The sequence below is a fragment of the Chelonoidis abingdonii genome, chromosome 17 (genome assembly GCF_003597395.2).
Source record: "Chelonoidis abingdonii isolate Lonesome George chromosome 17, CheloAbing_2.0, whole genome shotgun sequence".
Classification (NCBI taxonomy): domain Eukaryota; kingdom Metazoa; phylum Chordata; order Testudines; family Testudinidae; genus Chelonoidis; species Chelonoidis abingdonii.
The window spans coordinates 15,393,347-15,420,933 of NC_133785.1; the positions used below are offsets into that span (position 1 = coordinate 15,393,347).

Sequence of the window (27,587 nt, forward strand, 5' to 3'; positions counted from 1 at the left end):
TATAGAAAGATGTCATTCTAGAATGACAAAAGGAAGAGAGATTATATTTCGATGAGTTTATTTCAAAAATCAGCAGTTCAAGTAGTGCATGCCAAAGGAAAAAAATTCCAGAATATTTAATCGCTTAGGGTGCAAGATGAATAGCATTAAAAGCTATCATTTTTAAGATCTACTATCCCATTCGCCTTCTTGTACAAGGCATCAGGGAAAAAAAGCAAGCAAGAACCAAGTTGGATTGAATTTCTGGAGTCAGCGACCAGCCTCTGATTCAAGATGAACTTTTAATTTAAGGAATAAAACTAGGTTCTGGTTAGGACAAATGATCATAAGCAAGAAAGCTGATAGCTAAAACAAACCGAGGTTTATTTCCAGCCTATCATGGAGTTTGGCTTATGTAGTAATTGAGACATGAAAGATTACCCAGTGCTCAGCAACACAAGATAAGTTAAGTAACTAAAGGCAAGTTTTCCCTCAATAGTAAGTTTTTTTCAGTGACAAGGACTGGAAAGCATCATGTAACAAAAGGCAAAAGAATTTACTACTTTAAAAAAAAGTTCTATCGTTCCTCACAACCATAACAGGAGGATTGAAAATGTAAAATAAAATAAAAATTGCAAATTACTATTTTTCCATACTATTTATAAACTGATAGCAAGAGATCAACCACCAATTTATCTTCTTACAATTGAGAAAAAGTGAAAAACTGAAGTTGCCTTCCCCGGGGCCTATGCTTTCCTTCCACAACCATCTCTCCACCACAAAAATAAAGAAACCCACAAACCATCAGATGCAGTCTATTACAGAGGCAGAAAAGCTTACTGTAAATGATGATATTTAAAAGGATCTTAAATCCCTACAAGGAAATTCAAAGGCTCTTTGACACTATTACATTTTCAGGAAGGTATGTTTGATGGAATCAAACAACTGACGGAAAAGCCTGAAATCTTAAGACTGTTCTAATTCTCCTTAAACATTCTTGGGTCACTTCAGTGAATCAGTTCCATTAACTGAATTGCAGACTACTGCTCCACTCCCCAGTTTCCTGATGAAAATTCAATACCAGAAGAAACTATAAAATTGGGAAGTAGTGGGATATGCAAAAAAAAAACCACACACAAAAAAAAAAACAAGCAGCCATCCTTCTCACCTGTTTGGTTATCTCCATGTTTTTCCAGTTGATCCTCTGGATCTCTTCCTGCCCCTCCTGAGGGAGAGCAGCAGTTAGCATTTGTAGAGTTTCTCATAGATACTTATCTAGTACTTCTCAAACTAATTGTGTTATTGTATTTTATACTGATTAGTTCCATAAGAGAGTTAACTTGAAAGTTAACCCTATAGAGTTTTTAACACTGGTGATGTCTATTAATTTAAATACACCACCTCCTTCATCTCTGGTGATCAGAGATGTTCCTTCTCTTTTTATCCAAAAGAATACTTCAGAGAGAATTCATGGTTCAGATAAAAACTGGGCATAATATTGAAACTTAATAGTTGACTGTACACTGTGTAACAGCCAACTGACAAATCCTCATAAGAACTCCCACATCCAGCATTTATGATAAACTATAGTTTGAGCTGCCTAATCATGTTCCTTGCCATTGCTACTTCCACAAGCCATGTGGTGTTAGCACACATAGTAATTGTTTCCATCCCAGAATGAATACACATAATCCACTGTAACACTTGACAGTGTCTCAATTTTTCGCCATTCGGCAAAGCACTGAATTGGTATTGATGTCCTTTGGGGCTTAAACTGCAAAAGGTCAGATATCCAAGCTATCCTATCTCATTGAAAATCTTAAGAAGTTTGTGGAAATAAAAAACAAGAAGATGGGTATTAAAAAATGGTCTCAGCGCCCTTTGATAAATCCAGTCCAGCTCCACCTGCAGCCACCACTCCAGATTCTTAGAAGATGAGCAGAAACCAATAGCTTTTACTCGTGGGGTATGACAGTTAATACATCCTATTTGGGCCAGTCACAAGGGAAAGGGGGGTGGGGGAGAAAGACTCAGTGCCCAGCCTCAGATGCATTTATTGCTCTTGACTTCTCACCTCTTCTATCCTACCATCCATACTCCTCAAGCCAACACTCATTAAGTTTCTCGGGGACTTAATACTGTAGACTCAGTCATCAAGAGATAGGATGAGAAGGTTCTTTAAAGAAGATTCTCTAAGAAAAATGAGTTTCATTCTTATGGTCAAAGATGAAAAAAGACTTTGAAGTACCTCTAGTAGGATAGCTTGATTTGGTGAAAAGGGACACTTCTTCCAGTAAGGTCAACTGTAACCTTAAGTGATTTTTATGTTGAACCCCACTGTAGTATCAGCCTGTTTAATCTTGTAACTAAAAAAGTGTGCCATCATTACCAAAGTGACACCTGCAACTTTTTTTGGTCTGATGCATCTTGTGAGATAAAAATTCAAGCAAACAACTGAATATGAAGACCACAATTCTAGACAGCTACACTATATGTCAGTATATTGCCAAAGCTATTCCTGTTTATTCATCACATCCAAGAGGTTAAAATCTGGTCTCTGTTACAGCTAAGAATGCCCAGTAAAGAGAATGGGATGTTTCACGAGTATAAACACAGCAGAATCTGATCCCTGGGGTCTTATAATTCAGCCTATTTCTGTAATAATCAAATATGAAAACCAAAACGCTACATACAGTGTGACCCAAGAGTGGGATCTATGAAAGATGAGACCTTTAGAAAACTGATTCTTTTACCATTTTTATATTTTAAGGCAGCATAAAAGTTAGTAGTATGTCTTACCTGTAATTGGAATCAACTTCCAGTGTATTCCAACCTCTCCTATATTATTTGAACTAGAATGTTGCCTGCGATAAGCATGTTCAGTAGGAGTGCTAGGACACGGGCTGTAGTCATCAAAGCTACTAATACTTCCAGTACTTGGTTCCTAAAAACGAAAGAGAGAAACCACCTCAGCTCAAGACTGTGATGCATCCTTAACTTAATCCTTAAATATTAACCTTTGCCATCTCAACAACAGTAGGAATGTAGATAAGATCACTAGTCTAATGGAATTTTTGCCTTTAAGTTAATCAAATCTGAACACAGGCAGAAATATTTCACCATTAACTATTTCTATCCTTGATGGACAGAACATCAGCAAAGCTTCTGAAGTTACAAAAACAGTGTCTTTCCCATAGTAATTCAGAATGCAATTTTAGGCACATTTGCTAAATGGTCTCTCCTACCTCCCCCCAACATTTCAAGCATTGTGAACCATTTATAAGTGGATTGCTCTCTTTCTTTCCTTAAGGAGGTAGCTTCAGTCAGCTGACAGCCAAAGCAGAAGACACACCCCTCTCTCAACCAGTTGAGAACTTTCAGAATTTAACTCCAATTTATAGAAATCAGTAGGATTCCTAGCTAGATTCCAGATTGGGACAAACTGGGTGAATTCATTCGAGGGTGTAGTGATTATCTGGTCTCACCAACACAGTTGTCATTGGAGCATTTGATGTACTGAATGAGATACATCACATGTTGCGATAGGCATATGTGTAGGACAAATTAATCTGGAAAGGCATGTTGTGTGGAGTTCACTCTTAATAAGCCCTACACAGAAAAGTGATTAAAAAAGAAAAACACAATCTTATTGCCTGTGACCAACATTTTTCACAAAGCTATCCCACCCTATCTGACCTATCAATACGCATCCTCAAAAGAAATCTGAACACCACCTTCAAAAGACAAGCCTGCAAACTTAAATTCATAACTCTGCTAGACATGAAAAGTATGTCTACACGACGCTGCTTTTAGCGACAGCTGTGTTGCTACAGCTGTGCCGCTAAAAGGCATGCCGTGTAGCCACTGTTTGTCGGCTCTCCTGCCGATAAAAAACCTCTACCCCCAATGAGCAGTGTTAGCTGTGCAAAATGTTGTTCTGGCGTTTGTCATCTGCAAAATTTTGGTCTTTCGGAGGGTGGGGAGGGGGAGGTAAGAAAGGGGGGTAAATACCTCTGAAAGACAAAAAAAGTTGTGTCGTTCATAATTTTGAGGAGATGTCTACACTAGCAACTGGTCTCCACAGAGGGTATGGCTACACTTGAAATTTCAAAGCACTGCGAACCACATCCTCTACAGGTGTAGTGTGCAGTACCGGGAGCCGCGCTCCCAGCGCTGCCGCACTGATTACACTGAGGCTTTACAGCGCTGCATCTTGCAGCGCTCAGGGGGGTGTTTTTTTCACACCCCTGAGCGCGAAAGTTGCAGCGCTGTAAAGTGCCAGTGTAGCCATACCCAGAGACTATTTTTGGGCTCATTATAGAAATTTGTAACCCATTAACCTTCCTTTGTCCTACAGCTTCAGAGGTGTTAATTGCCCTCTTCATTTTAAGTAGTTTCTTGCACAGCTTTAACCCCTTATGCTTAACAATGCTTCCCACCTTGCATTTAACTGACACTCTGGTTTCCTTTTGCAGACCTGAAGATGAGCTCTATGAAGCTAGAAAGCTTGTCGTCTCTTCTATCAACTGAAGCTGGTCTAGTAGAACATATTACCTCACCCACATGTCTCTTATATCCTGGGATGCACACAGCTACACCACCATTGCCAACAGATTCTAGATGGTCAGAACTACTTACATAAGTGTTATTTACAACTAGGACCAAAATTCCTTTTTCTGCTCAGGGAGCTCCAATAACCTACAAGCTGGGTGATACCTGATGAGAATTTATCTGGGAAACTTAACTAGAAGATCCTTGGACTGGAACTCTCAGGATCCTACAATCACAAGCTGTACTGAAAGGAAACTCCAACTTTCGTACAATAATGGTGTAAGGAAGTATGTATTGGCTGCTTACAGGCTGCTCAGATTCTCCGTAGGCCCAGGTGCTCATATTTTGGGAGGGAATTCTAGGGTGAGATTTTCGAGAGCTTAGTACTGACCTAACTGCCCCACTGAAAATCAATGGCAGTTTTTCCCACGCTGACTTCAAGGGGGGCAGAGTCACGTCAACGCTGAACCATTTTGAAAAATGGCATGCTTAATCCCAATACGACACGGAAGTCCATCCACTATATATGCTTCCTTAATATATATTTGAATCCCTCTAGCACAGTGATTCTTAAACGTTTGTACTGGTGACCTCTTGCACATGGCAAGCCTTTTAAATATACGTATTTCACATTATTATACATGCAGGAGGCAAAACAGGATTTGGGGTGGAGGCTGACAGCTCGCAACCCCCCATATAATAACCTCATGACTCCCTGAGGGGTCCCAACCCCCAGTTTGAGAACCCATGCTTTAGCAATAACTGAATAGGCAGTGGACTGCCATTTCCAGGGCTCAGAATTTAAGACAGATGAGGAGTCTGAGGGAAGGTCTACCCTTGAAGTGGTGCAGCACTGCTGCTGCATTTTAGAGAAGATGCCACTATGCCAACAGGAGAGCTTCTCCCATCAGCATAGTTAATTCACCTCCATGAGAGGTGGCAAGTACGTTGACAGGAGAAGTCCTCCCACTGACACAATGCTGTCTGTACCAGAGTCTGGTCGGTATAATTGTGTTGCTAACACCCCTGATGTAGTTACCCCGATGTAAATTTATAGCATATATCTGGCCTCAGATCCTGAATTTCTCACGTATGGAGATGCAAATAAGACTTCAGGGACATCTTATTTTCAGTTTGAATGTGTCCAACTTTAACTTCCAGCCATTGGCTAGTGTTATACCTGTCTCTGCTAGACTGAAGAGTCCATTATCAAATATTTATTCCCATGTAGGTACTGTAAACTATAATTAAGTCAACCTTTCATGTTCTGTTTGTTAAAATAGATTGAGCTCCTTGAGTCTGTCATTATAAGGCATGGTTTCTAATCCTTTAATCATTCTCATGGCTCTTCTCTGAACCCTCTTCCATTTATGAACCTTCTTATTGAACTGTGGACACTAGAATTCGACACATCTGACTGGGGAGCACATTAGCCTGCCCACAGAAAACTGACTGCAGGAGTAAACAGGGAGAAGAAAGATCCAAAATCCTAAGGCACAAAGGAAGGCAGCATTTAAGGACTGCACAATACCCTTCCCAGCTGGATCTAGGAACTTGGGCTCCCAGCCTCTCCTTACTGTTCTTCCAAATGTAGCAGGCCTCATCCCAGCAGGATCCAATGCCCTCCCAAGGGGATGGTAATAGAGGGTTGACTGCAGTGGATCTCTCCATTCTCTGGAGAGAAAATAAGTGACTAAGCAAGAGGGGCACACAGGGCCCATTATATAATCATTACTATGCCTGCTCCCATAAAATACAACCCCTGATAGTCCACAGAGAAGCCACACCACCATGAATCATCTAAGAGGCTGAATAAAAATGTCCGATTCCTGCAAGAGGTAGAAAGATGGACTGTTAGTGATGGCAGGTTCCTATGTGGGTTGAAAAAGATACCAAAAGACATCAGTCTATAATGCAACAGGCAGCTACCTGCTTAAGCAAAGGAACAGCAACCATTATACTACATATTATTGGAACTCCCCCACAAGAAAGTTGAAAAACTAGGACAGAACAGATTGAGATTAGAGGTATGTCTCATCTTCAAGGTTCTCTTTAGTTATTTTTTGAAAGGAAAGGAATAGGCCTAATAGCTGACAGCACGTATCCAAAACAAACAAGTCGGTACAGAAAACTTGACTTTTCAGTATGGTTCCTGAGAAAATATTAAAGCTCCAAGATGTGGAGAAACAAATGCCTAAGAACAGAAGTCTTGCATACACTTTATAGGAACTATATGATTAAAGAAATTCTCACAACTGTAAACATTGTATACTTAATCAGCACCTAGCAATACTGGATTTTTCCCCTGAAGATACTTACTTTTAAACGCAGTGTGTGGTCAATGCCTACTTCACTAGCAGAAAGCCTTAGGTCAACATCAGTAGGATAGGCTAAGCATGTTGCTTCAGTTTCCAACATCACTGGGCTATGTGGATCCTTAAAGTTTACATTTTCAGCTTGTGCAATATTAGGAAGCACATGTTCTTCCTTATCCTGTGCTGGAATGGATTCATATTCATGTTTTAGCCTCAAATCCTCTATTTCATCAGTGTCCAATCCTAAAGCTTGGTTTACAGACCGTGCCAATGATGAATCCAAGTGTCCTGCACTAGCTAGTGTTTCTAAGAGCAACTTAATGAGACCATGCGTGTCTGTAACTGCAGGGTCGGACACATCTTGTTGTCTCAAGTCAGTATCACGTCCCCCAAGACCGGTAATTATTGAGAAAACAGACTGTGGCGATTCTGAGGTTCTTCCTCCTTTAGAGGGAAAGGGAATGGGAGGGGGAAAAAAAAGAAGTCATTCAATACCAAGTCATCTTTCTACACCATCCTCCCAGGCTCCAGAGTAGATTCCCATAGTTCACATGCAGAGAAAATCTGGACAAATAAGGGAAGAGAGGAGGCAGCAATATCCTAGGGCTGTGAGTCTACTCCCAGATCTGATCAGCCCATTTCAGACCACTTTGCACAATGCCATTTTATATTACACAACAGAGAAAAGGATTAAATTTTGCATTAAATTAATATTTGCTTATATAAGAGTACTGTAATAACATCAGAAAATAAAGAAGTTACAGTTCTCTTAAGATTAACTTGGCAACATTACATATCCTATATATTTTATGGCAACCTTGCAAAATGCTCATTTGCTGGGAGTGAAAGAGTAAGCAAGGAAATTAGTTCTCCTTCCCTAACCCCATTATTACATTAAAAGAAGATGAGTAGATCATCATAACAACTTACTAGCCCAGGCACAATTTTACAAGTTTATTTAATGATATAAAATTACTGTCCCTATTGACACAGGCAAAAACCAAGGAATTAGTAATCTTATTCCATTTGTTCGTTGCCCAGTTCCCATACCCCCAAATTATGGGTGTTAGTTGACTTTGATTTATTCATTTATTTTAAAATAAAGAAGTAAACCAAAAAATGTTAAACTACTTCAAATATCTGACACTTTAGCTATTTTACCAGTGCTGCAATTGCAGAGATTAGAAAATGTTTTTTTCTGAGTTCATAAATTAAGGCATGTCTATGCCGATTACACAGAGTTTGGCACCAATAACCAAACTTCTCTGGTCTTTAGAGCTCAAAACTAACCTGTACAAAACCTAGTTTAAATTATTTTTAAATCAAAAGGTTTTCAAAACAAAAACCTCACTTTTTGGCCTATAAAAAGCATAGAAAATGCAACCCAAGCAGGAGATAGTTTCAAAAAAAAAAAAAAAAAAAAACAAAACTGTAGGATTTAGCCAAAAAGGATGATGTGGGATTTTGTTTTATTTGCATCTCTATTTGGATCTAATCTTATATTTTACACTGATCTCAAAGAGAAGGAGAGGCTCCATAAACCTCATTAGCAGCACTGCAAGAGTCCAACTCCTGTGGCTTCTGATTTACACCCTTACGATTCCCATGGCAAGCCAGGAGGTAGACTATCCACGGATCAGGGACTGAAGGGAAGTAATGCCATCTTTGTCCTCTCCAAGGAGTGGAGAGAAAAGGGGGGGGGGGGGGGGGGAGTGAGCTACTGCTGGCAACACCAGGAACTTCAATTGCTGTAGAAAGCACATGTGCACGCAACAGGCCAAGAGGTGCTTAAAAAAAAGGGGGAAAATAAGACATTGCAGCACTCTCCAGGAATCAAAGCCTTTTTAGCAAAACTGCGATCTATTATCTTGTGCCAGTGTGGTAAAAGGTGCAGAGAAAAGTGCCCTATGCTCATTTGGGACAACAATAAAAACAGAACCCATGAGTGTGATAATTAATTGCAAGCTTATTTCTGGTTAACATTCTTTCAAGGAATGCAACATTCAGCAACACTGGATAAGTCCATTAGTTAAGCTTCTGCCAAGATAAATTAAATAGCTAACAGTGCTGGTGTCAGTTATATTGAATTTCAGTGTTTTAAACATCAAGAGGAAAGAAGGCAGTGCTTGTCTCTCCAAGCTACTGTTTCAGTTTGTCTCCACATGCAGGGAGACTACTACACCACACTGGAACCATAAAGGGAGAGACAAGTATTAAAATTCTACAGAAAAATATTAGGATATCAAAAATCTGTATAAAGACCCTAAATGCACAAAGTGTGTGCAGCCTCCAAAATATATCCTTTTATAAGCAAGCTCTCTAAGAGGTCACTGGTCTTATTTTTAGAGCTGCAGATCAGCAGCAGTATCTGTGGAAGTCAATGGGAGTTACTTTCTCTAGCAGCCATGAGCACAAGCAAGGTCATACATATTTATAAAAAGGTGTCCCATGACAATCATCCCTTTATTTATGAATCTTCCACACTAATCATTTATGAATCAACGAACGAACAGCAGTAAGCAACAATGAAGTTATTCCAATGGTCTTAAGCACTAAAGGCCTAAAGCACTTCCATTTCAAGTTTTCAAAATAATTTTACTATTTAAAAAGTGAGTTCTAGATTAATTACTTATCTTACCTTCATACTGGCAATTATTTTCTGAAGATTCACTCATTTTTAAGTGCTTCCGCAGATTTTCAGAGTGACTGTGTAGTCTTCGCTTCAGTCCACTTTTGTTTCTAGTGTCTTCTGTATCAGATTCTCCACCTACATTTTTTTTCTTGCACTGAATTAAGTTAATCAACTCTTTGAGTCTATCAGGATCATAGTCCCCAGGATGAGGGGGTTTTTGCTTGGCAGCAGCACCATCACATTTAGAACCATTTCTTTTCCCAGTTTTTGCATTTGCGAAGTCAGTTTCTTCTTCTGGGGCTTCATAATCTGAAACAGGACTGAACTGCTGAACTTTCTGATTTCCCTCCATTAATTCTTTTGCTTTAGAAACAGACAGTTGATAGGCTTCAGCACCAAAGATGTAATTACGCAAGCAGCTGTCAATATGGGATTTGTTTTTTGGAGCAGGATATAGAAATTTTCTGTCATCCAGCCGTGATTCATACGGGTATAATACAAATTCCCTATATTTGCTAGACCCACTAATGCTTCGCTTCAAATATTCGTTTATATGCTTTTCCACAACAGTATTGAAGTCTGCAGTAGTGTCTTTACGAGACTGAATTAAAGCAAAGTGTAGTGACTGAATGAACTTCATGAGCTTTGGCATAATCTCATGGTTTTCCTGCAGTACTGATGTAGCTGAGCTTTTCTGTGCTGTGAAGGGAACAGTTTTTTGTGCTGTGATGGAAGGAAAGAGCCCATGGTTAAAACAAGACATTAAGAAAGCTGTGACAAAAATATATGGCTGCTAAACTATTACACTTTCAATTTTTCTGGCGACTATCTGTGACAACTATAGCTATGGCAATATTATCTAAATTCCAGTCTTTAGCTTGATGATTTTTCCTAAGGTAATCTACTTACAAAAAAAAAGCTAGAGACATTTATCAAACATGAATAGATCATCCAGTTTGCTATCTTTCTGTAGTGAAGATTCCTCCCCCCTACCTTATTTTTCACTCCTGAAAATAAAAAATGACAGTCTGATTAACATGATCAGACTAAAGGCCTTCATCACCACTTGTTGCCTTCTATGTACACTTTTATACTGCTCTCATCACCGTGGCAATGAAGGCCTTCCTCCATTCTCCAACTATTCAAGCAGTGCCCCAACCCTTTGGAAGTTAAAATCCATGAGGTCAATGAGCCGTTAGTTTTGGGTTTGGTTTCTTATAAATGTTCAAAGAAGCCAGGACACATATTGGGGGAGAGGGGAGAGGAATTTTCAACAGTACATGGCACACAGTTCAGATACCAGCAGCTGCTATACTAACTTCTTTCATCCTGTCTGCCATTGATTAATCACTTCACCCAAGACTGAGTACCACCTCATACTCTTATAACTTCCAAGTTCCTTTTTGAGAAGAAAAGTTGTCATATCATCAGTTAAGACCAGTCCTAATTAAAATTTCTCAATTAGAAACAGAAATTGGAGACCTCACCTATCAGGTCAAACTCTTTGACAAGTCAAAAGACAACAAAAATCAAGGCATGAGAGTAGAGATACAGGGTACAAAATCTAAACCCTGGATTCAAACATTCCCTAGCTCAGTTTGAAATCCAGCCTTTCTAAGATTTAGTCCATTATCATGGAATTGATGAAGTCACCCATCACAGGGTGAAGCTCTTCACTGTCAGTTTAAATGTTCAACCCCACCTAACTTCTATAAAAAAAGATCTCATCTTCCTTAGGTTTCGGGACAGAGTCCTGACAGGTACATTTTCTCCCCTGGAAAGAAATGAAAAATTCCAGGTTTTAAAGAGCAACAAAGAGTCCTGTGGCACCTTAAAGACTAACAATGTATTGGAGCATAAGCTTTTGTGGGTGAATACCCACTTCGTCAGACGCGTGCGGAAAAAAAAAGCTTATGCTCCAATACATTGTTAGTCTTTAAGATGCCACAGGACTCTTTGTTGCTTTTTACAGATCCAGACTAACACAACTACCCCTCTGAAGTTTTAAAGAGTTATATTATTCCGAAAAATTGTCTGCAATTCACTTATTGAAAAATATTCTAATGCTTTTTGGAGCTAATCCATCTCTAATATAGCTTTGTCTGTTGTGTGGTGTGCAACAATCATTGCTTATTACTTTAATTACAGTAGGCTCACTGTTACAAAAAGGTAGAAGGGAGGACAACATCTACCTGTTGTGTGTCAACGTTTATTGTATTTATACTCTCTTTGAGGAAGGGACTGTCTTAGTCATACACATGCACAATGCCTAGCCCAGGGGTCGGCAACCTTTCAGAAGTGGCATGCTCAGTTGTCTTTTATTCACTCTAAATTAAGGATTACGTGTACCAGTAATACATTTTAATGTTTTTAGAAGGTCTCTTTCTGTAAGTCTGTAATATATAACTAAACTATTGTTGTATGTAAAGTAAATAAGGTTTTTAAAATGTTTAAGAAGTTTCATTTAAAATTAAATTAAAATGCAGAGCCCCCCGGACTGGTGGCCAGGACCCGGGCAGTGTGAGTGCCACTGAAAATCAACTCGCGTGCCGCCTTCAGGGCATGTGCCATAGGTTGCCTACCCCTGGCCTAGCCCAATGAAGCTTTGGTCCCCAGCTGGTAAATTTATGGGCTAGTACAATATAAATATTAATAGGTGATGGGTCCTGGGGAGAGAGGAAAAAAGTCAGAGAGATTAAAAGTTCCAATGTGGATAAATTTTTCCCCCTTATTAAAGAGTAACAAATCACTAGGACCAGATGGTATTTACTCAAGAGTTCTGAAGGAATTGAGACATGAAATTGCAGAACTACTAGCTGTGGTATGTAATTTATCACTTAAAGTCAGCTGTACCAGATGAGTGGAGGATAGCTAATGTGACATTTTTTTTTTCAAAAAAAAAAGCCTCGAGCAGTGACACTGGCATTATAGACTGGTAAGTGTAATTTCAGTACTAGGCAAATTGGTTGAAACTATAGTAAAGAACAGAATTAGACACAAAGATGAACACAATTTATTGGGGAACAGTCAACACTGCTTTTCTGAAGGGAAAATCTGCTTCGCCAATTTATTAGAATTCTTTGAGAGGAATCAACAAACGTGGACAAGGGTAATCCAGTGGGTATAGTGTACTTAAAATTCCAAAAATACTTTGAGAATGTCCCTCATCAAGTTAAACAGTCATGGGATAAGAGGAAGATACTCTCATGGATCAGTAACTGGTTAAAAGACAGGAAACAAAAGGAAGAAAAAAAATGGTCCATTTTCAGAATGGAGAGAGGGTAAACAGCGAGGTTCTCCAAAGATCTGTACAGGGATCTGTGCTGTTCAATGTATTCATAAATGATCTGGAAAAAGGCGGAACAGCGAGGTGGTAAAGTTTGCAAAGGATGCAAAATTTCTCAAGATATGCAAGTTCAAAGCAGACTGTTAAAAAGTTACAAAGGGAACTCACTAAACTGGGTGGCTGGGCAACAAAATGACAGATTAAATTTAATGTTGAGAAATGCAAAGTAATGCATATCAGAAAACAATCCCGACTACTGCAAAACGATGAGGCCTAAATTAGCTTTACAACTCAAGAAAGATCTTGGAGTAACTGGATAGTTCCTTGAAAATATCCACTCAACATGTAAGTGGCAGTCAAAAAGAGCTAACAGAATGTTGGGAACCATTAGGAAAGGGATAGGTAAAACAGTAAAATAACATAATGCCACTATAGAAATCCATGGTACGTCCACACCTGGAATACTGCATGCAGTTCTGGCTACCCCATCTAAAAAAAAAGGTATCAGAAATGGAAAAGGTATAGAAAAGGTATAGAAAGGTATAACGATGGACAACAAAAATTAAGGATATAGAACTGCTTCCATACAAGGACAGATTAAAAAAACTGGGATTGTTCAGCTGGGGTGCGGGGGAGGGGGGGGAGGGGGAAAGTCGACTAAGGGGGGGATATATGATAGGAGTCTATAAAAATCATGAATGGTGTGTAGAAAGTGAATTAAAAAAAAGTGTTAATTTACCCATTCACATAACACAAAAGACGTAGGAGTCATTAATAAGCAACAGGTTTAAAAAAAAAAAAAAAGAAGGAAAAGAAAAGAAAAGCGGGGGAGGAAGGAAGTACTTCTTCACACAACATATAGGTTGACTATGGAACTCGCTGCAAAGGGATGTTGTGAAGGCCAAAAACTATAACTGGGTTCAAAAAATAATTATACAAGTTCACAGAGGATAGGTCCATCAATGGCTATTTACCACCATGGTCAGGGATGCAATCCCATGACATGGGTGTCCCTGAGTCTCTTGACTGCCAGATGCAGGACTGAACAATAGGGGATGGATCACTTGGTAATTGTGCTGTTCTGTTCATTCCCTTTGAAACATCTGGCATTGGCCAGAAGACAGGACACTGATCTAGATGGACCACTGGTCTGACCCAGTATGGCCATTCTTATGTTGGGTTATGAAATATCACTTATTAAATGGGTCCATTTCTAGCAGTTACTTTGACCTCCATGTATGTTTTTGGAGGCAATATAAAATGAATTGGAATAACAATGAAAGAGTTTATATGGTAGTGGGGAACTAACTAGACCCCTTAGTGCAGCAGGCTGGCAGTATATGTCTTTTGCTATGGTATTTTCCTATGTTTCGCTATGGTATTTTCCTGACTGAAACATGTAAGTAAGTCATTCATCTCCCTGATACTTACATGGCTACTCTAGAATGTGAAGGGATCTAAGGTGTAGGGTGAGGTAGGACCCCTGGCTTGAACTGAACCATGATATTTCGTTATTAATTCCTTTGTTAAAGTAAAAAGCAAGGGAAAGGCTGGATTTTACTACATTAATGTGTGGACTGTTTCAAAGCAAGTTGTGAAGAGTACATGCTCAATAAGGAATACTAGAATCAGAAAAGAGTTTCAACTCGGAATGGTGGATTTTTTAAGTTACGTTTCAGATGTATCTATTAAAGTTCTACTAAGTTCAGTTCCTTTTAGTGGTATTAGTGATAACTGATTATCCTATGCTTCTTTTACTGCGCATTTTCTTTGCTCAATTATTGAACTGAGAACATGATTTGTGTCCCAGAGCATAACTTCAAGCAACCAAATTAACGATGTTACATAACACCCTACGGCTTTATTTTGTCCTTTATGTTTTATGGTCAAAACTAATAGATGATTTAAGTGTGTAGCTGTAATGGTACATCTTAATAAAAGGTAGTCTTCAAGGACAGATGGATAGCTAGTTCTACTGGAACTTAGTGGAAATAAATATTGCTCCCTTTCATAAAAGTAAACAAAAAACTGAACTATTGTACTAAGACTTTTTTTAGTGCTAGCCCTGCAATCACCAATATCTAAATCAATCCATGTTCATGCATTATAAACACCAGCCCTGACCTAAAACTATGCAGATGAGCACTTCAACTGCATATTAACTGCCTTCTTTGGTTAGATATAATCAGAGGTCAATGGACTTACTTGAAGTCACTATACCTCTAGGTTCCTGAAATAGAAACAATGCCTGCAGAATGCGGGATATTCCAGTTTGGTGCTCTACAAAAAAAAGTGTAATAGAATTATGTAGTTTATTAAGAGAAAGCCAGTTATATTTCAAAAGACCATGACGCGTTTTAAAAAATTACATACCATATGGGGATGTCATTTGCCAAGGAGAAAGAAGGAAGAGATATCCTTTGTCCCCAAGTGGTTTAACAAGAACCTGTGTTTTCAAGCAAAAACGTATATCTAGTATGAAGTATGCACCAAAGATTAGGAAATTCATCTGATAACAATAACAAGTTCCAATGCATCACCATCACTGAAAAACAATCCTCTTACATCTGTGATGTGTTGCCAGCAAGAAGAGATGCTCTCCATTTTCTTGGAATATTACAGTTTTTTTTTTTTTTTTTTTAAACAAAGAGTCAAACATGTTCTACTTACTAATTTCTCTCTCTCTAGTTTTTGTAGTAAGCCTTCCAAGTTACTTCCAGACCTTGTCTTTTCCACAACCTCATAAAGGCTACAGTACATTCCACTCTTGCACACTAATTAAGAGGGGAAGGGGGGGGGGAAAAAAAAAAAAAGTCTTAAATTCAGGTTTATACCCAGATGTTATTTTTAGTTCAAAAAGACAAGTGTTACCTTCTTTTGCCCCTTGATAAGTTTCTTTATAGAACAATGCTGGTGCAATTTTCTTCTTTAGTGAATCAATGCTCATAACAGTTTCAACGTTAAGCTTCTCAGGACTGAAATAAAAGAAAAATGAAAAATCAGCTTCTCTTTACCCCATGATCTTAGTCTCATCGATGAAATAAAAATTGAAGAGTGTTTGGTTTTGTTTTTAAATACTCATTTGAAAAACTAATTCCCTGAAACTAAAAGGATTCAGGGAAGTTTTCTACCAGTGGAACGGGAATTGCAGAGAAAAGCCTGTTGTGTCATTTAAAAAAAAACAAAAGAAAAAAAAAACAGAACAAAACAAAAAAACCCCAACACATTTGTCTAAACCAAATGCATGTGTCAATTGACAGTATTTTCCAGAGTGCTTAAGTAACTTAGAAACACAAGTTGGACTTGTGTTCCTAAGTAACTTGAAAATGTTACCTAATAAATTTAGACTAAATTTTAAAAGTTGACCAACTGCCCAGAATTCACCAGATGCTGCTAGAGAAAGTTTTTAAACACTAATATTTTTCAACTTTGTTTTCAAATCAATACTTACAGTTTACATGGAAGGAAAGGGCGTGTTGCAGATTTCAAAGCAGCATGGCATAAAAGCTTCCCTTTATTCAAAAGCTGACCTCTCCATAAGGTGTAGTTAGTCTTATCTAAGAGAAGAGTGGGGGAAGGGAAGAAAAAAAAAAGTAAAAGTAAAGCAGTTGTCTCAAGTAAAGATACACTAGTAAGAGACTCAAGTGAGAGGGGGACAAGACAGAAAGCGTAGAGGCAGCCTGCCTAAGTTTTGGGAAGTTTTCTACTGCTGGTAGAATGGAAAGAGCACAAGCAATTTTTACTACCATGTTGTCTTACTTTCTTAGACTAGATCTAGACAATATGATGGAAAACGTTAGCTTTGTCCTGTCTACACAGTGCTTCCACTAATGGAGCTGCAGCCAAAAAAACATCAGTGTGGACAAGACTGAAGAGAAAAAAGGCAAAAAAGACAGGAGAGCGTGAAGTCTCTGCACAGAAGTAGCAGAGCAATAAAAAGTTATCACTCGGGCTGAATGGCAAGGAGAAATCCCTGGATAATTGTTCCAGTTGCTTCCTCGTGAAAGAGAAGATACAGTCTTCTACAATACCCAGAAAATACATAACTACTGGGGTTTAGGGAGGCATTGCCCTCATTCCTAGGTGGAAAAGCATATTAAGCCATAGACCTGACTCCAATCGACAGCTAAACTCTGACTTTGTTAAAGCTATCTATTGCACTGAGGATAGAGGGATTGGGAGTGCCAAGGGATACACACAGTACCTCACAAACCTACTAGATCTTCTCCACCCTTCTCCATTTTCACTTCTAGATATTTTTGCTGAAATGGATAGCAGAGATGCTACTAGCTACGGACACATATACTTTATTATTAGGCATCAGAGCTGACTCCATGGAAATAGAGACTGTTCAGACTTTAAAGCTCTTTCCTGTTCTCTACAAACTCCAGAAAGCAGCACTGCGCCAAATCACATACCAAAAAAATCTCTTTCTAAAATCATGAAGGGCTACATTTTAAAAAAATGAAAACTGGAATTCTGCTGTAACTGAGGTGCCACTGGATAGTCACCGCAGTATTAGAATAATGTAGCTCTTAACTGTCTATTTACATATACTGTAACACAAATGTGCTTTGTCAAGTGGCATAGAAAAATCAGTTGCTAGTTATGGTAGTCAGGAGGCTGTATTTCATTAGTATGACAGAAAAGAACTTTTTGTATCAATCGTCAAAGGACTTCAGCTAATAAAAGCAGGAAAGTTGATTCAGACAACACAATCACACCACAGGTATGGTTAGTGATTTTTTCAGCTTTTCTTGCAGTTTTAATACAATTATGCAGGAAGGCAGCATGTTTTCTTGTATTGCTATTTTGAGCTTCAAGTGTAATATGAAATAGGAAAAACTACCCCTTGGGTTCCAACTGCTTCCCAAAACACTTTAACTGGCCACACCATAATGTCACCACCACCGATCAATTACACTCAACAGTAATATCTACTCTTTATTCTCTCTAACTACAATGACCCAAAACAGGTTATCCAAATAAAGCACAGGTAAAGCTAATAGGGCAAGTGACTAAGAAGTATTCTATGCATTTATTATAAATGCAAGAGTTATAGTACAACTGATCCTTACCTGTGCTTCTGTCTGTATTAAAGCTGTTTGACCTAACAAAACATAAAACAAGACAAAAATTAAACAGAAGCTTCTCTCAATATACAATTAATCCCCCCACATACAAACTACCCTTCAGATTTAGGATGATTTATTAGTTGGCAAGTCTAACAGGACAACACTACTGCAATCATGTATCCTCTGATCCTATGTTATCAGATTTTCTGAGGCAACACACATATCCATTGGGGGAGTGGGGGCGGGGCGGGAAGAAGAGAGCGAACAAGCAAAGGTTTTGCTTACAAACAAACAGGGTTTGTACTGCTTTATCTGTATCGATTTCTATGCCAATATAGTTAAAACAGTACAAACAAACAATCCCCTAGAAAGTGTATGCCGTTATACCCATATACTTTCAGTGTGTAACTTACAGGAATAAGCTATCCTAATTAAGCACCTTTTATTAACAGTATAACTGCATCCACACTAGGGAGTTGTACTGTTTTAACCATATCTGTCAGAGCAGCTTCACAGATACAGTTAAAAGCAATACAGAAATTGCAGTTAGACTAGTCCGAAGAGAATATTTTAGTAGCCATTATATTTCAGGAGCAGCAGAGAAGCTGAATCCTCTTCACAACAATTCTAACTCAAAAGAAAGACCACCATACTTCTGATAGAAGTTTGGAGAAGCATACAACAAAGTGAGAAGGTGGACATTCCCTAACAGAGTGGGATCTGACAAACCCCTTTCTCCGTACCAGGTTGGGGAAACCAGACTGAAAACCACGTTCTATGTGAATCCTTTAAGTTGTGGGTGGCAATTTCAAACTTTGGCAGATCAAGTCCAGAAATGCCTTTGCAGGAAATGGTAAGTCAATCTTTCTGCCTTCTGTCTCCACAGAATTACCAAATTCTTAAGTAATTTGCACAAAAATACAGTACTTTAAAAGGGACACCACTACTGAAGCTCGTCAGATACTTTAAGCCTACTTCTGTTACAAAACCCACAAAAAGGTTACTATAATTGAAAGGGATCCATTTTTCAGTTTACTTTGTACCAATTTTGTCTATAGTCTGTTTCCTCTGTATAATAGGAGGTTCTCTGTTGGTGTTGCTCTTTCAGACATTTTTCATTATTATGAAAGTGGAAGAACATATTTGTAAGACCACACACATTGGTGCGGGGCTTGCTGTCGGACAGAATACATAAAACTACTTTTAAATTTCTTTTTATATGAAGACTAGATTTCAAAATTGATTTTAATATTTTGTAAAATTTAGAAGTTTTTACAGAAAATAAACACCCCTTTGGTTGGGCAGCATGGTTTTGAGGAGGGGGAAGAAAAGCAACAAAACTATGTTCTGCACAGGTCACTGTGCTGCACAAAACAACACTCACAACCTCTCACAGTGGGTTTGAAGTCTCTGAAAAGCAAGCCCTCAAATTTCCCCAGTATTAAATATGCACACATCACCACTGTTCGGGGATAGTAATGCTAAACTGAGCATGTTAGGGATTGAAAGTCTCTTCACGTTCAACATTGACATTTTTTATAAACCTGCATCCTACCTTACCTTGATGGGGGCAAAAACTTTGGTACTTGTACCATTTCATCCTTATAAGCAAATGAAACAACAGCATATGGACACACGTGTCTTGGTCTTCGTCTTATTTCATCAAAGCCATATTCATAAAAGTAGTACTAAAAAGAAGCAAAAGCAAAAATGTTACCTAAATGAGAAATCTGTTCAATTTGTATTTTGCAAGTTTATCAAGAGCTGATGGTTTCCAGTTTTTAGAAAACGTGCCACTAGTTTCACAGCCATTCCTCAGAAATCCTGTATTTTTTTTTATTAGCCAAAACACATTTTTAAATAATCCAGAAATAAATGCTTTTGAAGTTTTAAATTATGTCAAAAATGAACAGCACAGCAGATTAGATTTAAAAAACCATAAGCTAATTTAACTAACTGGAAGAAATATTTTCTATGAAGCTTAGTGTATAGAGTACAGACAAAAATGCAAATTCATACACATTTTGCAATCCAAATTATATTACACATTAAAAACACCTACATTAAACAGAATATTAAGGTTTCAAAGTCAAGCACTCAAACATTTCCTATACAACCTTAATTCAGCCACTTTAGGCATATCTATTATGTCACTCTTTAATTATATCATTATCTACTATTTTTCCTACAGGCACAAAGCTTTAGTCAGTGCACAGGATGAACCTGCTGTAGGGATCAACTGAAGCGGTGTACTACTGGAGAGACTTATCTACAGGACCCCAGCTTCCTTTTGCTGCAGAAGTTTGACTGTGTGTACTGAATGAAGCAAGGCACTACAAGAAGAGAAAGTATTGTGTTTAAGAGTATGTCTACACTACCCGCCAGATCAGCGGGCAGCGATCTATCAGGGATTGATATATCACATCTAGACGAGACTCGATACATCGATCCACAAATGCGCTCCCCATCAACTCCGTAACTCCACCAGGGCGAGAGGTGGAAGCGGAGTTAACAGGGGAGCAGTGGCTGTCAATCCCACACTATGAGGATGCGAAGCAAGTGATTCTAAGTCGATTTAAGATGCACAACTTCAGTTACAAGAATAGGGTAGCTGAAGTAGACGTATCTTAGATCAATCCACCCCCCTAGCGTGGACCAGGCCTAAGAGAGTTGACTACTGGCCAGAGAATTGGATTCTATCCCTTCTTCTGTCACAGAGTTCCTACGTAATGCTACACAACTAACTTACAGGAAAGTGCCGTAACTGTAGTTCAAGATGTGTCCCCCTGTGGGTGCTCAAATGCTCATGTGCCTTCAATTAGCAATTTCAGTAGTAGTGCTTGTTTAATCTATGCATCTGCCCTACGCATCCTCATGCCCCACACCTAGGCTACACAGGGCTGTGTAGGTAAACCATCCCTTAGTTTCTTCTCTACTGCAAAGTCCCATGAAGAAAAATGCCAAAGCAGAGAGAAAGGAGGACAGGTAGTGGAACACCTATTGGGGTACACACACATTGAAGAATTATAGTCACTGCAAAGGGTAAAATTTCCTTCTTTGAGTAGCATCCTAATGGTGTTCCAATTCAGGTAACTTTGAGCAGTATCCCCAGGAGTGCGCTTCGGATAAGAGTCTAGTACAGAAGACAGAACTACACTGCCCACTGCCACAACAGTTCTAGACGCATGGAGCAAGAGGCACAGTGTTTGGAGAAAGCATGTATTGTAGACTACATACCAGTCCTACAGATTTCAGTACTGGAACATCTTTAAGGAAAGCCATAGATGTTGACTGAGACCTAAGGGAGTGGGACAGAGTCCTAGAAGGAGGCTGGACATTAGCAACCTCATAGCATATGATAATAGATTCTAAAATCCACAAGGGTAGTCTCTGGGTATAAACAGTAGAGCCTTTATATTTGTTGGCAATGAAGGCAAATGTTTGAGAACACTTCTGAAACGGTTTGGTCCTACTGAGATTAAAAAAGCCAGTGCTCTTCTGGACATCAAAGGTATGGAAAAAAAGCTTCCTGACCAGAGTTTAGGGGGGCAAGGCGTGTGTGTGAAAAATGTATAGTTTGGTTCAGATGAAACTCCCTAAATTTCTTCCTAAAGGTATTATCGATGTGGAAGTAGGGAAACTTTGTCCTTGAAAATACTGTAAAGGGAGGATCCACTATGAAAGCATCAGATTTCCCAGTTCTTCAAGCCAATACAATAACTATTAAAAAAGCTGTCTTTATGACTAGGTATAATAATGAGGTCACTATAGGTTCAAAGAAGGTCCTGGGAGACCTGAGAACTAGATTAAGATCTTAGACCGGAGCAAAGTCTTTTTACTTGAGGGAAGACGTTTCCCAGTTCTTTAATACAGCGGTTCTCAAACTAGGGCCGCTGCTTGTTCAGGGGAAGCCCCTAGCAGGCTGGGCCAGTTCGTTTACCTGCTGCACCTACAGGTTCGGCCAACTGCGTCTCCCACTGGCCATGGCTCACCATTCCAGGCCAACGGGAGCTACTAGAAGCGGCGTGGGCCGAGACACATGCTGACTGCCCTTCCTGCAGTCTCCATTGACTCGGAGGCCAGCGGGAGCTGCGATCGGCCGAACCTGCGCACGTGACAGGTAAACCGGCCTGGCCCACCAGAGGCTTTCCCTGAACAAGCAGCAGCCCTAGTTTGAGAACCACTGCTTTAATAAACCTTAAAGTTGTGGGGCACGAGATTACTGAGAACCCTTATACTGAAGAATGGAAAGCTGATATTGTAGCCAGATGAACCTTAATTGGGATACCTTATAAATCTGCTTTCTTCAGCTGTAGCAGGTAATTCAAGTAAATACAAGTAAGGAAAATTCAAGTGCAATTTGCAGATAGTCACACCAATTGCAAAAATCTTTTTCACTTCTGAAGATAAGAATCATGCTTAAATTTCTTCCTGCTGTTTAACACTTGCTATACCTGTGCCAAACAAGTGGACAGTCTGCTAGCAAACCACTGAAGAACCAGGCCTTGAGCTGGAGAATTTTTAGGTTGGGATGCAATTTGTATCTTAAGATAAACAAAGCATGGAATATTACTGAACAGGGACACAATCTATTAAAAACGGGTAATGTTTTATACCATGCTTATTTTGGCCACATAAAGACTATCAGGATAACTATCATTTGTCCTGCCTGATTTTGTTCTTCACCTTTAGAATCCAAAGAGTTAAGAAAAGTATGTAATTACAGGCCCCTTTGCTAAAGAAGGAGAAAGGCATCTGCTGAAGGCTGAAGGCCACCTCCCCCAAACAGAACAAACACCACTTCCTATTTGTGGAAGAGGCAAAGAAAGCCAATTCCAGACAGCGCCACATTCGGAATACAGCGTCTAGGATCGGTGACCTAGCTATTTTTCAGAGTCCTGGAAGAGGCCTCTGCTGAGAATGTTTTGTATTCCAGGAAGGTGCACTACTGAAATGTGACTACAATAGGCTATACACCAATTCCATAACTTTATTACTTCACTACAGAGACATATCTTGCTCTGCTCCACAGGTTAATATGGAACACGCAAGCCTCATTGTCCATCAAGATTTTGATAGACTTCCCTCAGAGGTAGACAGTGGATACAGGCATTTCTGACTGCCTGTAGTTCCACCAGGTTGATGTGGAGACTGGTCTCCTGAGGTGACTATGTCCCCAGCACTATATGGACACAGATGCACTCCATTGGAGTAGCAACACATCCTGTAGCATGGTGACCAACGGAACTGGCTGAAGAAATGTCGGTCCTGAAATTGTGGGGATTCTTCCACCAGTCATGGCAAACAAAATTTGTTTAAAAATCAAAGCTGCATCTCCTGATTAGTCTATCCTGAGCCACCTTGAAATTTGCAAAGATGCAACATTGCATGATGAAGGTGCAAGCCACTAGGTGACCCGGAAGCTGCAAACAGAATCCTACTGAGGTTTCAAGGTTCACTTGATTGCTCTTGACAACGTTTAATAAAGTTATAAATCTGTGCAAAGGAAGATAGGTCCTGGCAGTCAGCAAATCTAAAAATGTCCCTTATGTACTGTATTTTCCACAGAGGGGTCACTGTAGACTTTGACATTGAGCTGAAGGCCTAACTGCAGGAATAGCGATAGTGCCCTGTGGGTGGCTGACAGCACTTCCCCATAAAACCAACCCTTGAACAACCAGCTTTTTAGGTATGGGAATACCACACCTGCCACTAGACGAAGGTGAGCAGCCACCACCACTAGAACCTGAGAGACAACACTTGGAAATGAGACTGAAAAGAATCACATGGTCTCAAAAGTCCTTCTGGCTTTTCACAAAATGTAAGTATGTTCTGTGAACTTGGTGTAACACAAATTGGAAGTGTGTGTCTTTTAGGCTGAGGGCTGAAAACCAGTCCCCTGAATCTAAGAATCACCACTGCCAGAGTCACCAGTCTGAATTTTTGGGACTTCACAAGTTTGTTTAGGAATCTTAGATCTAAAATACCAGTCTCCATCCTCCATTTCTCTTTGGTGTGAGTAATTAACTCACATAGAAACCGTTCCTCATGTAGAGCCAGGACAGACAACTGCTCCTAGCAAAGGAGGGATTTTATCTCCTTTCTTAGTAGGAGCTCATGAAGGGAGTCCCTGAAGAGGAATGGGGATATGAAATGGATGGGACAGCCCAAACGTAACCATCTCCAAAACCCATTCGTCTGTGATAATCCAGTCTCATGTATGTTAGAAATGGGAGAGCTGGCTTCCAAATGGGGGGAGGGAGGCAGGCAGGCAAACTGTTGTAGCTGGTAGGCTAGAGTGAGACAGCTTCACACCCTCAACCAGCCAATCAAAACTGGTCGCTTTGATGATGAAGCTAGTTGTGTACTTGAACCAGATAGTTTATTGTTCTCTTCCTCTGGAACCCAAGCTTGCTTCTTTGTGGTTCTGTGGGTCTCCAGAACCTGGAGAAAGGTATCTGGTGGGATCTCTATGCAGTGTGTGATCTACTACTAAGCATTTTTTTTTTTTTAAATTGCAGGGGTATAATTTCCCAGCAACTGCAGACTGGCTCTGGAGTCTTTCAGAGTATGAAGGGACTTATCTGTGTTCTTTGAAAACAACTTAAGCCCACTTAAGGGGAAAAAAAAAAAAAGTTCTTCACCATGCTTTTGGCCTCCCTTGGGAAACCAAACTGCTGAAGCCCACGATGACTGCTATCAGAAAGATGGAATGGGCCACAGTGTCTACAGCATCCACTTGGAGAGATGTCTGGGCTAATAATTGTCCTTCTGCACTGACAGACAGCTTAAAATTACTCTTTGTTCCAGAGGGAGGTTCTCAATAAATGCTTACACTTTGTGTAGTTCATGTGATTGGCCTGGTAATTAATGATCCGAAGCAGAGCGTCACCAATAAATAAGACTTCCACTCAAAAAGATCGAGACACTTCTGCTTCTTGTCACATGGGGTCACGCTGGCATCATGCGGTTTTCCCTAGTCATTTACTGCCTCCACTACCAGTGAATTAAGAGGGGGATGAAAAACAAAAAATGTTTAGTCTTTTTCGGACCTTTTGCAAGTTGTTGGTTCTGTTGCTGGAGTCTGCCAAACCACCCTCATGGGATCCAATATCGCCTTACTGATTGGAAGGTCAGTACTGTCAGTCGGAAGATACTCAGTAACTTTTGTTGTGACTCCTTTACCTCTGCGAATGGCATCTGAAAAAATGAGTCTGCCATGTCCTTATGATGTCTTGGAATGGCTTAAAGTCATCAGCCATGGGTGGTGAAGGGGCATTATAGCTTCATCAGCTAAAGATGAGGAGATAACAGATGAGGAGACTACTCCTCAAACCACTCTAGCTTCTTGTTCCTCAAAATGTCTCCCTCACTGAGGAAATGCTCTGAGGTAGTAGAGAGATTGTCTCCCCCTCATCCCAGCACCCTAGGCTCAGAGCCCTAGAAACTGCTGTCTGTAAGCAGCCCAGGGATCCCAGCGTGACCATGGGAAGCGGGAGATTAGAAGGTGTTCCATACGGGAAAGCAGGGTGGCATCCAGTGTTTCTTCCATTGCTTGTCATGTCTTGTCCTAGATTCCTCCCTATTTCTGTGGCTTGCAGAGAAAGTTCTGGTGAGGGCAGGTAGGAGACCCTGTACTAAGACTAAAGAGGCTGCATAGATGAAGTCCCCTTCATCCTCTTCCTTATAGAACAGTGGATGAGCCACAAATGAATATGGTGATGAATCATGTAGGTAATAAATGGGCATTCAGTTAGAGACTGAACCAGTCTCAGTACTAAGGGACCCACTGTGCCCATGATTAAACAGAGACTGTAGTTTCTCCACTACAATTAAGTCCTTCTAATACCAAAATTCTTGCAGTACCAAATAGGATGTCAGTAACGACAGGATGGTTTCCCTGGAAGTAATTGTAGTGAGGGTTTAGAATGTCCCGATGGGGTGCAGAGGTATACACTTCAATCTATATGGTACTAATGGATCCATCGAGGGCAGTATCAGTGGTTGAGGAATGCCTCTCTTTGCTCTCCCTGTTATGCCTGGTCAGTACTGGGGCTCTCAGAACAGTGTTTGCTTTTGGAGGAGCTTCTTGGTTTTTCAGCCCTGAGAATTACTGTAGAAACCTGCAGCATCCATGGACCTGGACCAAGAAGTCAATGATTTCGAGACGGTTGACTTGGAGAGAGACTTGAGGTCATTCTGAAACAGAGTCCTTATGAGATGAGTCAGTTTTTCTTCTTGGGGTCTTTAGAAATCTCAGAGGCCATCTCCTTTGACAAGGATTAAAGGGGCATTAGATCTGCCTGGAGACTGATGCAGAGGCAGGTTCTCCGGACCTGCCTACAACACAGGGCAAAGGGAGCGTTCCATCATAAGATGCTATGGAGAGTCCAAAGGACACAACCCTGTGTTCATAATGGTTAAGGCCCACAGTGAATCTCAGGCACTTCTATGGGCTAGGTGGGTGGCTAAGTTGGTACACAGCATGGGCCAAGGAGGTGCCTTGCAGTATGAAAACAGAGGTGTAAATCCCCAGAAAACATACGAGAGCTTTTTAATACTTCAGTGGGTGCAGAGCACTGTCTCACTAAACAGCTCTGAGACTTCAAAGGATAAGTCCTCAATTATGGCCTGCACCTCTCTTAGCATGGCTGATGCCTGGACCCATGACACTCTGCACATGGTCACTGTGGATGTAGCCAGAGTGTCAGAGGCCTCCATCACCACCTGAAAGATGATCTTGGTCAGCAGCTGGTTTTCCCCATTTAAGTCCTTAAGCTCCCCTCTGCTTTCACGAGGGAGCTTCACAAAGGAGGGTGTCACCCTATCCATACTTGACCAGTAGGGCTTGGCAAACTAGCCAGATACAGCTGCAGCTAAGCTGAAGGATATGACTTGGGGGGAGGGGGGGAGATAGAGGGGTGAGTTGGGGTCCTTTTCCTTTTTCCTCTTGTAAAACCAACATGAGTAAGGAGTCTGAATTGGGGTGAGTACAGAATTACTTAAATCCCATAGGTGGTGGGAGGTAAATCTGGTGTGTCTTGATCTGTTTCACAGTTGGCATTTCTGTGGCTGCTGTCTGCCACAGTGCTTTGGCTAGGTCAAGTAGTCCATCACTAATGGGAGGGTTTTCCTGGCTGGACCAGTTGACAGGATGTCAAACAGCTTGTGGGATTTCACTGATATGACAGACATCTCAGGTCTCCAGAGTCCCAGTAATCCTCACAAGTAACTCCTAAAACACTTTAAAGTCATCAAGTGCCAGTACTGACGCCAAGACTATCACTTCAACACATGAAGATGAGAGATCCTTCGGCAGTGACATTGTTCAGGAGTTGCTCTGTTTCTGGATATGGACCTACCTGATATTCAGGGATTGGTGGTCTGGCCAGGGATGCTGGTGCAGAGAGAGATCTCTTCCTCAGTGGCATCAGAGACTGGTTTTGCAATGTCCAAATGACAGGCCATAGCACCTGCAATAGGGCCAGAGCAGCATGCCATAGGAGTACAGCCAAGTTGCTGGGTGTTGTCAAGCCTGGCACTGAATGAGTCAAGCCAGCAGGGGGTGAACCCTGCAGGGGAAAAGCTAGTAGGGCTCTTAATAGCAGTAATCACAGAGCTCAGAGGAGATGGTTCTCTGCTAAAAGACAGGGAGCATATATGCCCCAGTGATAGTGAAGAGTAAACTTCTTTTAGGGGTGGCACAGACACACAAGGCACACCAAGTATTAAGTCTGTACCAGTGCTAG

General features: G+C 40.3%; 2 protein-coding genes across 12 annotated transcripts in view; one reads left to right on the plus strand and one right to left on the minus strand.

Moving 5' to 3' along the window:
- Positions 1-7,328, plus strand: part of CCDC66 (coiled-coil domain containing 66) — a 74,228-nt gene extending 66,900 nt beyond the window's left edge. The window contains exon 20 of the mRNA XM_032798824.2: positions 4,455-7,328. The gene's annotated coding sequence lies outside the window, so the exon portion shown is untranslated. The remainder of the gene's footprint in view (positions 1-4,454) is intronic.
- Positions 1-27,587, minus strand: part of TASOR (transcription activation suppressor) — a 58,286-nt gene that overhangs the window by 13,820 nt on the left and 16,879 nt on the right. For 6 of the 11 annotated variants that reach the window (XM_075073074.1, XM_075073073.1, XM_032798819.1 and 3 more), the window contains exons 7-16: positions 19,399-19,526; positions 17,842-17,873; positions 16,215-16,320; positions 15,635-15,738; positions 15,434-15,537; positions 15,137-15,209; positions 14,969-15,043; positions 9,484-10,200; positions 6,850-7,289; positions 2,779-2,923 (exon numbers count right to left, since the gene is read on the minus strand). In XM_075073074.1, the coding sequence (XP_074929175.1) occupies positions 2,779-2,923; positions 6,850-7,289; positions 9,484-10,200; positions 14,969-15,043; positions 15,137-15,209; positions 15,434-15,537; positions 15,635-15,738; positions 16,215-16,320; positions 17,842-17,873; positions 19,399-19,526 (1,924 nt within the window). Of the gene's footprint in view, positions 1-1,147; positions 1,205-2,778; positions 2,924-6,849; positions 7,290-9,483; positions 10,201-14,968; positions 15,044-15,136; positions 15,210-15,433; positions 15,538-15,634; positions 15,739-16,214; positions 16,321-17,841; positions 17,874-19,398; positions 19,527-27,587 lie in introns of all 11 variants that reach the window. The other 5 variants (XM_032798817.2, XM_032798821.2, XM_075073071.1 and 2 more) reach the window with 1 other exon arrangement.